The following is a 13950-nucleotide window of genomic DNA, read 5'->3' on the forward strand; positions in this document are numbered from 1 at the left end:
ATGCGGTAACGACTCAGCCTAGGCACTTAATATTTAAGACTGTAGCAAATCATGTTTCCCATTATATCAGTTTTGCCCCCTTTCACCCCCAAAAAATTGTCATCAGCATTAGATTGCTCTAATTTATTATTTTGGTAAGGGTGTAGAGTCATTAGCTTATTTTGAAGCAGAAGACATGAAAAATGAGCAATGCCCTCTCTGAGACTCGAACATGGACATCTCGAATACGTGCTTAATGTGCCAACGTTACACCACGAAGGCATGCAGAAAGGAGAGAGAAAATACCTTGTAAGGGTGTAAAATGCAATCCGAAAATTCACCAAATTTCCTGCTATTAAACTATCTATCTACCTTTGAACCCCAGCCTCTACAAAGGAAGTTCTTTTAATAAAGAAATATTACACGTCAAAAATTTCCAAATTAAAACGTTTTTATTTACAGTATATATTGTTTCAGTCAAGTCGTGAGAATCTAGTATCCAGCATTCCAATACATAAATTTAAAGCATATTCTTTTTAGAACAACAATAAACTGAAATCAAATTACCGTTGTGGCTCACAATTATATGGTTACGTTTTTTGTATATATTTAGCTATTTTTATTAGAATTTGTAATTAAAATTGTTTTATATTCCCGTGCAATGCAGCAAGAGACTCATTTGAAGAGAAAGCTGTGCCGGAAAAATTAAAATACAAGAGCACGCGCATTTAACATTTTAATAAATAGCTATCTCGTAATTGTACTCTTTTGCTATCCAGAGAAATCGAGAAAATACCAGAATATTTTCATGCCTGATTAAAAAGCTTATAAAAGCTGGAGGAAAACATCTCAATTCCCCCACTAGTTGTTTACTTAGTTCTTGTTGTTGACTGTAGCGAATCAGCGATGAAATCGGATTAGCTGTTTTTTCTGTTTAATTGAGTTCTATTGAACGTTTTAATAGTAGTAGTTTAAAATATAACTACTGTGGGATATTGCGATATTGTACGAATATCTCTAAGGAAATTTCAGCATTTTGTTTTATTTGTTGTGATAAGAATAAATTTTATTCACTTTTCATCAGACTTTTTTTACGTGTGCATTCAGTTTATTACGAACCAATACTCACGCAACAATATTAATAAAATATTGTTTGCTTTACACAAAGCTAATGCGCTTTCATTAAATTGAATAAATATTTAATAAGTAGATGATAATATCCTTTCTCCTTCTGATTATGCATTATAATCAGAACATTGTACATTATGACTTGACATTATGTTGAATACAAAAGCACAATATGTGGCAACATATTAAAAAAATATTTTAATTTCAGACTGCCGGATACTTCCGTTGTTAATTGCTCCTTATTATCAATACAGCTTTTAGAATGTCATAGTGAGTGAAATCTCTGAAGGACAAACACGTTGAATTCGATGGATTAATTTCGAATGAAACGTTTGTATTTTTATAAGCCTGCTATGTCTATCCTTTCCAGGAATGAGTTTTGTTATTCATTCCCAGTGGCCAGTTGATTCTTTTACTGTTGCCTATTTCAATTAGCACAATATTTCCAACTATTTTAGGAGCATCTTTATTTTTTACTCCTAGGATTCTTCACATCTGAATCAATTTCTCAAATCTCTTTTCATATTTTGCTTATATTAATTACGGTTTGATTCTTCGATTTAAGCTCTGATGGTGGATCGCATCAACATCTGGTGTATTCCATTGCTTGATGTCTTGCAGGAAACTGAAGATGATATAGAAATTAGTTGTTCGTTTTCAGATTGGTAGGTGAGAGGTCGAGAATTCATTAACGGTTCACAGTCACAAAGAACTGTCACCATTTCTTCATAAAGCAATTCTGCTTGACCTAAGACTCTTTTTAAGAAGTCCTCCATCATTTGATTCAACCAAGGCCAACTTATACTCAATATATAATTAGTATAAGTTGGCTTTGAGTGTAATCAACCGTTCCCGCCAGCTCGCTCTGCAGGCTGCAATTGGTCGGTTAAAGTGAATCGCGTTCGAACAGTTTTGTTTCACTCCAAGAAACGAAATAGTTAAGCAGCATAATATAATCTAGTGCCATTAAATAGTAATAAATTAATAATACAAAAAAATAATTAAATAATAAATAAATAATGGAGCATCTTCCTCGTCTATAGCAAGAAATCTACAAAAAGGCCATTAAAAATACCTGAATAGATAAACTCTTGACAAGTTCTTAATATTCTACCTGGTAAATGGTGCAGGTGTATAGCAGTAAACACGCTTTCTGATTTTCTCTGAGATATAATGGTTCAGTAGCATCTACGTCTGCGATTTGAAAAACAGCAGCGTATCGAACACGATTATCTGGTAATGGTCAGCTTTGAAGTAAAAACGATTATAAATGGCGCACCTTCGTATGATTTCGTATTTTAAGATAGAATCATTGGCTTTTAAAAATCTTCTTTATCTTTTCTATTAACAATTCGTGCTTTGGTACATATGATTTTATCTTTACTTAGATAAGAAGCCAAATTCTTAAAACTTTTCTTTGCATCTCCTTTGAAACACTCTTGTTGAGTCATCTGTACTAGTCTCAACTCACCACCCGCCCAGACAGTATAGTGGTTAGGACAAACGATTGCGATACCGAAGGCCCCGAGTTCGAATCCCAGAGAAGGCATGGATGTAAAATTTTCTGCTTCCTCGTAGGAGGTAATAGTGGCCGCCTCTTTAGGTGCCTCCATAATAATATGGCTACCACTTCTGGCCTTAGTAGTGGCGAAACCCGAAATTGCTAGTTGCCCGCCATTAAAAAAAAAAAAGAAAAAAGAAATTTTTTCGAAATTCTGCTGCGTTTTTTTTTTCTGCAAAGATAATTATCTCTAAATTTTAAAATCCTACCCACTAAACGATCTATTTATGAGTATTTGACGAAGTACGAATAGATCCCATTATACTGGATTATATTTTCAATTTTAGCCAAAGATTTTGTAGATTTTAATTTCTCTCTTTCTATCTTTCCTTTATCAATATCTTAATTCAAGATGTTTCCACGGTGTTTAAAATCAGTAGGTTCAGTCAACTATTGTGGGTCCTCCCACCATCTGAGTGACAAAAGCGGTATTACTGCACAGCCCTAAGATGACAAATCAGCTGGTTTCAGTTCACCAACTACATGATTCAGTGCGAAAGCAAAAGTTAGTTTTCGTATATCTTACTGTCGACAGACTCGGATTTCGGCTAGCTGTGTATTTTGAACGCCCTCTTGCCACACAGACACTATACGTTTACAAACATCCGTGCCTTCTCCGGAATTCGAACCCGAGCGCTTCGGCGCGGTAATAAGAATCACTAACTACTACCCCGTCTGGGCGCCATCTGTTACTTAATACAGGAATATAGTCTTGTTCCTTTAATTCCAAGACCCACCAGCGATCTAGCAATTAAACTGCTTAACACTGGTAGTTCGGTCCGCGGCTCGAATAACGACGAAAAGAATAGCTGCGTGAGTGTTTCCATGGTTTTCCTCAACTGCAACATCTATACAATATATACCTCAGCATCCTCCTTTACCGTCAGGAAAATACAAGCCGCATATGCATTCTTCCTTGCGTCGCAGGAAACATGAAAACTCAGGTCAGCTGTTTCTAGATCTCTAGAAACAGCTGACCTGAGTTAGAATTTGTTTCCGATGTAAATCTATCTACATTTTATCTACATACTTCATCTTATCTACATTTTTCCTGCCAGATTTCTTAGAGTAATAATTTCGATAATAATTTAGCTAGGTAGCTAAATCCAAAAGAATCAAGTATTATATATATATATATATAACAATTAGTTACCGTAATACATTGAAGGTAACTGTCTGTTGGTTACTGGGCTAGAAGACACTAAAAATAGGTCTATGTCACAAAACATTTTGTCTAAGGAAATGTCCCATAGCAATCCTAAAATTTGTACATGACTTTTCCCTGAGGTCTCAGTATATTTCTTAAAGTTGCTGGTTTATTCTTCAAGTTCAAATTGTTCCATGGACACCATGTTCAGCATCTTCTATAAATTTCTTCAGTTAGTTTTCGTTTTCTACACTAGTGACGCAATTATCTGCATAAAATGACCGCTTCAACTTCCGTTCAATACACCTCAAAGCGTCAGGTTCCAATAGATTGTCTATAATTCCTCCTAGCAAGAAGGGGCTAAATTAGAGTTCAGCATAACTTAATTATAATCTATTGATTAATAAATGAATTACAATATATTTGCAAATATCATTGTAATTCAATTACTTGTAATTACCATGCAACTGTGCTTACAAACCCAGTGTAATTGTAATTTGAAATACCTCAATGTAACTGTAATTATAAATTGCGCAATTAAAATGTAATTACATTATAAATCGTATATTTACAATGTAATTGTAATTGAACTTAATTCAACTAGAATGTAACTGTAAAGACAACAATTACAATAAAACTGTATTGGAAATTGTACAATTACAACATAATTGCAATTGCAGTTAATTCATTTACAATGTAATTGCACGATTTCTAATTTCAGTTACGTTATAACTATAGTAAAATTATCGCAGCAGTTTAATTATACTGTATGCACATTAACTAAAATTACAGTGTAAATGCAGTTAAATTTATTATATTTGCGATTTGTTACACCTTGAGGGAGGCGCATGTTTTTACTTCTGATATAAAATATTGTCCTCGGACAACAAACTTTGCAGACGATCATACCTTGGAAATTGACGGATGAGATGAATGAAAATAATCTAGAAGCAGCTTTCGGAAAGTACTACCGGTTTGTGAAATATAAGATCTTGATTAAACTTTCATTTGCCCTCGCGTATAGCAGTTTCTCAGGATATTCAGCAAAGGATAAGATCCTTAATTTATCTTTAAAATTTAAACTATGTTTTATTACTGATCAAAGTTGGTTCTAGTTATTTTACAGTTGAAATTATAATTAATGCGGTATATTGCAGTTGTAACATAAGTGCATTTAAAATTACATTATAACTGCAAAAGCATTCTGGCACAGCAGCAACCGAGCAGTTAAGGCATTTTTTAATACTGGTAGGTCGATTCGGGGTCGAATCCTGACGAACAATCTAAACGCTTAGGTATGTTCGTGATTTTTCTTTCATGAATACAAACCTTTTTCCTTTAGAAAATCCCCCACAAAGACATCCACAAATGTTTTGCCGCATTCAGTTAAACAAGCAATCAACTCGTAATCTTTCTTAACAAATCTACACGTATTTATTTTTATCCGAAACATTTTCTGCATTAGAATTCGCTTGCAGGAAAACTTACTTTAAATATTTATTGCAAATATTCTTCGTTCGTATTTAGTAAAGGCCTAATTCATAATTAATAGCATTACTATAAATTTCAATTCCCACGTTATTAAAGCAGGACGGTCTCAGATCTAAAATTACTCTATTTTTCTGACGGCAACTGTCATTTCCAGACTCTTATTCCACTCGTAAGAAAATAATGTTTTAACTGGTGGCCACATAAAAGCTTACAGGAGAAAAACGCTCACTGCAGAAGCCTACAAAAGTAACGCCATTTTGATTATAGCCTACGTGACAAAGCCCACACAGATAAAAGCTCAAACTGATGAACATCCGCATTGTTATAAGCCTATATTGATAAAAGTCTATATGAATAAAAGGGCATATGGTTTTTATCAATATAAAAGGCATTTGTGATTCAAATTATAATAAATGAAGCATCTGAATCTGATTTTTGACGTCTCAAAAATATGTGTTTATTTATTTATTTGTATATTTTACTAAATCTAAAATAAGCTTTTCTTAAGTGGTTAGCTGCTACTACGTTTCAATGATAAATCCAAAATTTTATTAGTCCAAAGAGGCGTCAGCCCAAATTGGCTATTGTATCGAAACAGGATTTTGCGTTATATCACTACAGACGGCGTTATTACTTTTAAAGTTTTTGTCACCAAATATTACCGCCCTGTATTATCAAGGCTAACAGGTGCAATCTTGCGCTCCTTGCCACGAAGAATATCGTGGGCTTGGGCTGACTATACATCAGACAAGTGAGCGTTATACAACAACAACAACAAAAAGTCATACAGTGTTAAATCCAGTAAGCGTGGGGTAAAGGAATTTTGAATAACCCGGTATTACTATATTGATATACGTAGGTTGGGGCAAAAGTCAGGATAACGATTTTTTTCTTGAAGATACCAGTCCGGTTGGAAAATATGACATATACAGACGAAAGGACAAGGTCTTAACTACATGTGTGGAGAATGAATAGCACTAAAATATCGTAACACACGAATTTATTACGGTAGTATACAGAGCAATGTGGCTTTCACCGTGCAAAAGAATGATAACACAATACACATAAAGTTGACATGACAAACCTGGGCCTAAAAACCCTAAGTGTAGTTCTCTGCTACTGTTACCACACGCTGCCAACGATGTGGGAGGCGCTGAATACCATCAGCCTCAGCATTTGCCGCTTCATTTGTGAATCAGGTCATCTGTTGGCGCACAGCATTAGCAATGTCCTCTCGTGTTGCAAACCGCCTACCACGTATTGGTTCCTTAATCTTGGGAATGAGATCAAAGTCACAGGGCAAAAGATCACTAGAGTAAATTTTGGCTGCTCCAATTCTTCTCATCTCCAACGTCGGAGTAGCTGCCGTACACACTTTATGTGGTCTTGCATTGTCCACAAGATCCGGACGTTTATCCCGAACGCCACGTCGTACCTGTCGCACCAGGAAGTCCCTTTAGTACTGTTCTGCCATGAGGAACAAAATGGCAAACAATGACACCCCTGACGTCATACGCGACAATCACCATCAATTTGACTGGGGAAGGATTCTGACGGACCTTCCGCTGCCTTGGTGATCCAGGATGTCGCCACTCCGCGGACTGACGTTTCAGTTCTGGTTCGTATGCTCTGGCCCAAAATTCATCGATAGCCATTATTGGTGACAAGAATTGATCGCCGTCCTGTTGCGAGCGTGCAAAGTGGTCGGAGTACTATATTGCATAGCGCACCAACCTTTGAACTTCCGTCAGTGCATGCGGTACCCACGGCGAAGCGATTTTGCGTAGCTGTAGCTCATTACGCAATATCTGAGAACGGCTATTTTGATGCAAGCGCGCTGTTCAACACGGGTTATTTCCATCTCGCACGACACTCACCAGCTGACTGATTTCAGAGCCCTCGCTACCACAGAGCCAGCTATCACAGAGCCATCTGTTCTTCTGCATACACACTATGCATGCAGAGCTTCCACACGACACATATACGTTTTGTAATCTGCTCACATATCTACAAGAAAAAAATAGTTGCCATGACTTTTGCCCGAACCCTCGTATATTGCACTAATCTCTTCTTTGATAAATACATAGCATTCTAATTTAGGAACTTTTTTTAAATATTTGTTAAAAGAGTGTTTTTTTTTAAATAATCATATCAGTATAGTTTATTAACTGTTTTGTCTTGCCTACAGGTCCGTGATGAAAGGAAGAACTGTCTCGACGTTCAAAAGGACGAAAACCTTCAGGAAGAAAATGCACGTGATTTCTCTTTCTTCGTTTCTTCTTTCTCGTTCCGCATGGTCCGCTTATCGGATACCTTATTCCAGATTTTTTCTTTCCTCAGATGAAGCTGAAGAAGATGATAGAAGAAAAAGAGCAAGAAATAGCCAGACTCAAGGTAAGATTCAAATATTATAAGCATTTATAAGCTCTTTATAACATGAAACCATACAGGAGAACGGTGGTCTCAAACTAGAGGCCATCGAAACTAAGCCGCGAAATTATACAAATCAGTTGCAAATACCGCGTTGCAAAGAATTCAAGATTTCAATTATTTCAAGTAAGAGTTCATGTTTTTCGTTACCAGAAAATCTATAATATGAGATAATAAAAAATGTTATATAAAATGTGTTAAAATTTTGAAGCTATAGATTTGATTAACTTATTATATGTACTTGTCAAAAAATAAGTGCGCTCAGTTACGAATTCTTGCACTTAGATTAATCGCTTTATTTTAGAATACATTTATATGTGAATAGCTTTTTCTCTAGCTGCAAATCAATAGGAAAAGAACACGAATGATGAGCATCTATGATCTGTGATGAAGTTAATTTTGAGTAATTTTTCTTCAGTGTGTTGATATTACACGAAAGCGAATTTTGTATTTACATACAAAACATAATAATTTATATACTAACATATGCATTTTAATGTATGCGTAGATGAAAATTTCAATAAACAAGAGAAAGTGACCAGATTGCCATTATATATTCTCAAGTTTTATTCTGCTTGTATTAAAGTAAGTTGCTTAAATCCAAAGTAAACTGATTTAATGATTTATTTAACATACTGAAATTATTTGAAAAAAATGTCAGTTTTAAATACTAGTATTAATCCCTCAATATATTCGAATTAAAAAGTGTAACCAACAAAAGTGTTTGCAAATACCAAACTTTACATTTCAGGTAGAATATAAATATAAATTTAAATTATCTTCCTTTGTGTTTTTATTATTTTTAATTGTTTAGATTACTTGTAACCAAATATTTAATATTTATAATAATAATTGTTACTAAATGTTTAGTAAGCGGAATTTAAAATTGAATTAAAATATTTTTTGATATTGTTGATCAATAATTTTCATTTTGTTAAAGAAAATCTAGCCCGTCAGCTGTTTTCAGATCGTGCATTCTGCCCGAAGGCAATTCATGGTTGAGACAACTGCTATGGAACATGGCAAATATTCTCAGAGAAGAGAACGAAAGGTGTAATTACACAGTACTCTTGCACGTAGCCAAACTTCTGAAGAAACTAATTATAAAACTTCTAATTATTGTTATGGTCTGAATGATTTAGGTACAAAGTTTCAAAATTAGTTCACTGCTATGATAGTTCGCTAACATGATAACACTTGACGGGATACGAATAAATGAAAAGCTGAACGAGCTGCTAAGACAGCATAGGTCCATAGTTCTTAGGAGCTCAAGTGTTCGAAAGATGCATGCATGACATCATAGAACTGACATCTGCGTGCGGTTTTTCTTGTGAACTAATGTAATATATCTGAATCATCTTATTGAGTTTGGTTATGGTGAATGTTACTTGTGCAAAATTTCATATTCGTAATTAAAAGTTCATCCTCCTCAATTTCAGTGTAGTAGATCGTGGTAAGGCCGTTTAAGAGCGGAATCATACCCATATAATATAACTCGTGCAGGAATTAATATAACTCGTGCAGGTAAATTATGCTTGATTATTGGTAAAAGACTTGCAAGCATTATGCTATCTATTGCGAACTTGTTTGTCAGATAGATTTCTTGTTCTTTACCACTTTCTGCTGCTGCATTCCTCTGTTGAAAAAGATTTTTCAAGTTGAGTTTTAGTCTTGGGATCCTTTATCAATTGAACCTTAGTCTTGGGTACTATGGTAGAAGAGTTTTCATAGGCTGAATTGATTTCATCTGTTAAATTCTTGGCCAGGCTGCCAATATTATCCCCCGAATACATTGTTGGAAACGTGTACTGGGTGTTATTCAGAGCTTTCGCAAAATTTTGCCAATTAATAATGAAGGCTCTGTTGTCTAGTGTTATATAAGAACGGATGTCTAGGTAGAATGTGTCAAATAGAAACTAAGGAATGTGTGGAGCATGCAGCTCATGTAAGTTGCAAATACTAAAATTTAAGAAACTTTATGAATAGATCCATCTATTGTAAGATTTTATGTTAGTTAATCAATTATCAAACTTGACTGTAACCTCTTTCCTTAGTCTTCACCAGGATGCAAATTACTTGTAGATTATTTAAGTCGAAAGTTTGGATGTTTTAGAGCTTATGACAGTCTCGCTTGCAATCCACGTCCTATCGTCAGTTCCTGAAAAGTTTATTCCGGCTTTAGTAATTTTCCTGGCTGATCTTAAATACTTCTCGTTAATTACTTGCCGTTAAATCTTAAATACTTGCCGTTATGAACTACAGCTTAAGTAGTTCACCTTGTGTAGTCTTCAACTGGGTTACTTAAATTTAACTTCATCTTATGTTATTCAAAATACCGGTAAGTAATGGAGTTATATTCTGCAGCACAAGTGGTGCGTTCTTTTATTTAAAGAGTTCAATTAAAAGTTCTTTTGAAAGCATTCCTCGTGGTTAAAGATAGGTTCAAACCTTCATAAGATTTCATCATCCTAATTCAGACTACATCGATATCTCGATTGTCAGTCTAGTAAGTTCTAAAGAACATTGGTTTAAACTTCTATACAAGCAGTATCCAACATCTGTCGTCCAACTTTCTAACAAGCCATGCCTGGCGACGATGCAGCTCTTAGCCTGCCCCCCCCAAGACTAAGTTTCTACAGTACAACAAAACCAAATACAAGGATTTGAGTGTGTTTTAGAAAAAATTTGTGCATCAATGAAACCACTAAATAGTTTTGATGGCAAAAGTTCGGCTTTGTCCTTTATCAAAAGTTTGGAAATCCACTTTTTACTATACTCGGTTGGATAAATACAAAATATTGCTTTAGAAACAGCTGTTCTGAAAAGTCAAGAACTGACCTGGTATGAGGGCGTTGAAAAGTATATGCTAGGTTCAACGGGCTATGCGAATTAGAAATTCGATTTATTTCAAAATGCACTTTTGAGATCATTCCTCGCGCTTAAAGATAGGATCATATTGGATGGAGAACTTTATGGTAAATATCAGCTGAATGCCAATGATTTAACTGATTTCATTTTACGAAAAGTCTAGGTGGGGAAATGTTACATGGGAAAAACTCCGATGCAGGATTTATTGACATAATATTGCCTAGTTTGGTCTCATGTATCTAAGATTTTATGTAGCTAGAAACTAAATTGCGTTAGAACAGCTTTTTGAATTACTGTGAAATTTGAAAACTGACATGTGCCAGAAAATATGCATAGGCGGAAATACGAAGAAAGTGTTAACAAAAATTTTGGAAAGCTTGTAGCCAAAAGAGGTGTCAAATTTTAAAGAAGAAAAAATTTTCTAGGCCGGCGAAATTTTTCATCGGCTAATAGCGATCACCAACATAAACCTCATAAACATTTTGATGAAAATAGCGCGGGTTTTGAGAAGCAAGAAAACTTTTAAACTAGGTAGGGGCGTTGTGGATCAGAGAGGTCAGTCACCTCAAAAGAAAGAAAAATGCATCACTTTAAATGAACGAAACAACGTTGTTGAAGTCGATAATTGTTGAATCATACCGTATTTACGATTACACTGGACATACAGTTCGCACAAAACATTGATAATGAGGCAATAGCATCGATTGAGAACATAATGTTTGGCAATCGCCTAACCCAGCACTGATACAATTAAGAGCGGCTGGAAATGACCTTTTTAATAGTGGTTCGCAAAGGGAAATACACTCTGATATCGATGAATTGGGTACATTTGTTCAAGCGAATCTTCTGAAATTATTTCCAGTACAATGCATAGTGTGGATTGTTAGAAGCCAAAGTGTTGGATTGTATTTCCTACCACCCGGAAGCACAGGCAAAACTTTTCTTATTGCACTTATTTTGGTAACCGTACGATCGCAAAAATATATTGCACTGTCTGGCATGTATTACGGTAACTCTTTTAGATAGTGGCTGAACAACACATTCGGTATTGAAATTGCCGTTAAATATGCAAATCACTGAGACACCAGTACGCAATATCAACCGAAATTCTAAAATGAGTAAAGTACTCCAATTATGTAAACTCATTATATGGGTCGAATATACTATGGCACACAAAAAATCACTGGAAGCACTTCACGGTATACTAAAATATTTAAGAGAAAATGAAGAGCTCTTCCGTAGCGCACTCATTTTATTTTCTGGTAATTTTCGACAAACTTTACCAATTATGCCATGCTAAACACCCGCTGATGAACTTAATGCATGTTTCAAATCATCAATTTTGTGGCAATACGTACAGGAACTGACTTCGAATACTAACCTGCGTGTATAGGTACAACATGATGCGTCCGCTAAATGTTTCGCGAAACATTTGTTGAATACTGGAGACAGAAAAATAGCAGTCGATGGTATCGCACAATGTATCGCATGGCTAAACAATTTCTGTAAAATCATAGCAACCAAAGAAGAATTGATTTATAAAGTTTTCCCAAATTTGACTCAGAATTACAAAAGTCATCAGTGGCTCAGTACACGTGCTATAACAACGATGTCAAAGATATCAATCATCAATATCACCATTCGAAACAAAAAATACCGGACGAAGCGACAGCGTATAAGACCATCGATATTGTAATAGAATCAAGAAGAATTGGTCAACTGCCAATTAAATTCTTAAATTCCCTTGGTTTGCCATGCATGCCGCAGCATGTTTTAACATTGAAAACTGGGGTGCCTATCATATTTCTCCTAAATATCAATCCGAAATGACTTTACAAAGGCACTAGGCTTGTAGAGACATAGGTATTTAGGAAGCAGGCAAGATGAAAAATTATCAACACCTTCGCCGGGAATCGAACCACGGACCTCTGAAATACTGGCTCAGTGCGCTGACCACTACACCAAGAAGGCACGCTTGGAAAGGTGGGAGAAATACCTTATATACTCCCCCTTTTAAAGGGCGACTGGGTTTTTTAGGGGACACAGTCGCCAAATCCTGGGTGTGGAGATTCATCATCCACGACCCTTTTAGTTCGGGCGCCACTGTAGAGACATTAGGAACTTAGAAAGCAGGCAAGATGAAAAATGAACAACGCTTTCGCCGGGAATCGAACCACGGAACTCTGAAATACTGGCTCAGTGCGCTGACCACTACACGAAGAAGGCACGCTAAGAAAGGTGGAAGAAATACTTTATATACCCCCCCTTTTAAAGGGCGACTAAGTTTTTTTAGGGGACCCAGTCGCCAAATCCTGGGTGTGGAGATTCATCATCCACGACCCTTTTAGTTCGGGCGCCACTGTAGAGAGATTAGGAATTTAGAAAGCAGGCAAGATGAAAAATGAACAACGCTTTCGCCGGGAATCGAACCACGGACCTCTGAAATACCGGCTCAGTGTGCCGACCACTACACCACGAAGGCACGCTAGTAAGGCGGGAGAAATACCTTATAGGCTTTCAGTTAACAATATCATCAAAGGTACAATTTTAAATGGAAATTTAAAGGAGAAGATATACTGTTGCCACGTATCCCAATGATTTCGACAGGTATGCCGTTCAAATTTAAATGTTGGCAGTTTCCGAGGCGACTTGAATTTGTAATGACCAACAGCAAAGCACACGGAGAATAGCTAGAAATGTGGGGATTAAATTTGAAAATCCATGCTTTCATTAGGACAGTTGTATGCGGCCTGTTCACGCGTCGGAAAATTTTTTGATTTATTCATGTACGAATCAGATGGAAAAACAAAAGTATTGTGTATTTACACAATATAATTAAATACAATTAAAACACAAACTCTTTCTTTCTTTTAAGTAGCACTAAAACGCGTACCGTGTAATGGCTACTATAGAGCATGTCCTAAATTGCGCTTTCGAGACATAAAAAACTCAAGTTGAATTTTTTTTAGCCTAAATCTCAAAACGGATTTTTTCGCCAAATCACTGTAAACGGCTGTATCACTTTTCAAATTGCTGCCACCAAATATTATCGCCCTGTATTATCTTTAAAGAAATTAAATAATGAAAAATCTGCATGAATGTATGTATGTTTCTCTCATTGTGAGCAAATTAGGATACCTAGAGCTATCAAATTTTGAATAGCGTAACTCTCCAACCGAATATGGCCACCTGGAAGTTCAATTCTTAAATTTCGAATTTCTCTCTCTAATCGAATTCTTATATTACTATCTGTTTCATATTTTTTTTTAATTTAACGAATTCTTGGATTTTCGGAGTTTGGGATTAAGAAACTTGACGATTTTAAAGCGAGCAGTGACAACAGACT

The 13950-nt window shown here is 35.7% G+C and overlaps 1 protein-coding gene across 2 annotated transcripts in view; it reads left to right on the forward strand.

The window, feature by feature from the left end:
* The window catches only part of LOC118200470 (dixin-like), a 138407-nt gene that overhangs the window by 110474 nt on the left and 13983 nt on the right, over nt 1–13950 (forward strand). For both annotated transcript variants that reach the window (XM_085817722.1, XM_085817721.1), the window contains exons 8-9: nt 7495–7557; nt 7647–7700. In XM_085817722.1, coding sequence (XP_085673848.1) covers nt 7495–7557; nt 7647–7700 — 117 coding nt within the window. The remainder of the gene's footprint in view (nt 1–7494; nt 7558–7646; nt 7701–13950) is intronic.

Source organism: Stegodyphus dumicola, chromosome 5 (assembly GCF_044657685.1).
Source record: "Stegodyphus dumicola isolate Sdum_Otavi_A_Nest chromosome 5, ASM4465768v1".
NCBI lineage: Eukaryota > Metazoa > Arthropoda > Arachnida > Araneae > Eresidae > Stegodyphus > Stegodyphus dumicola.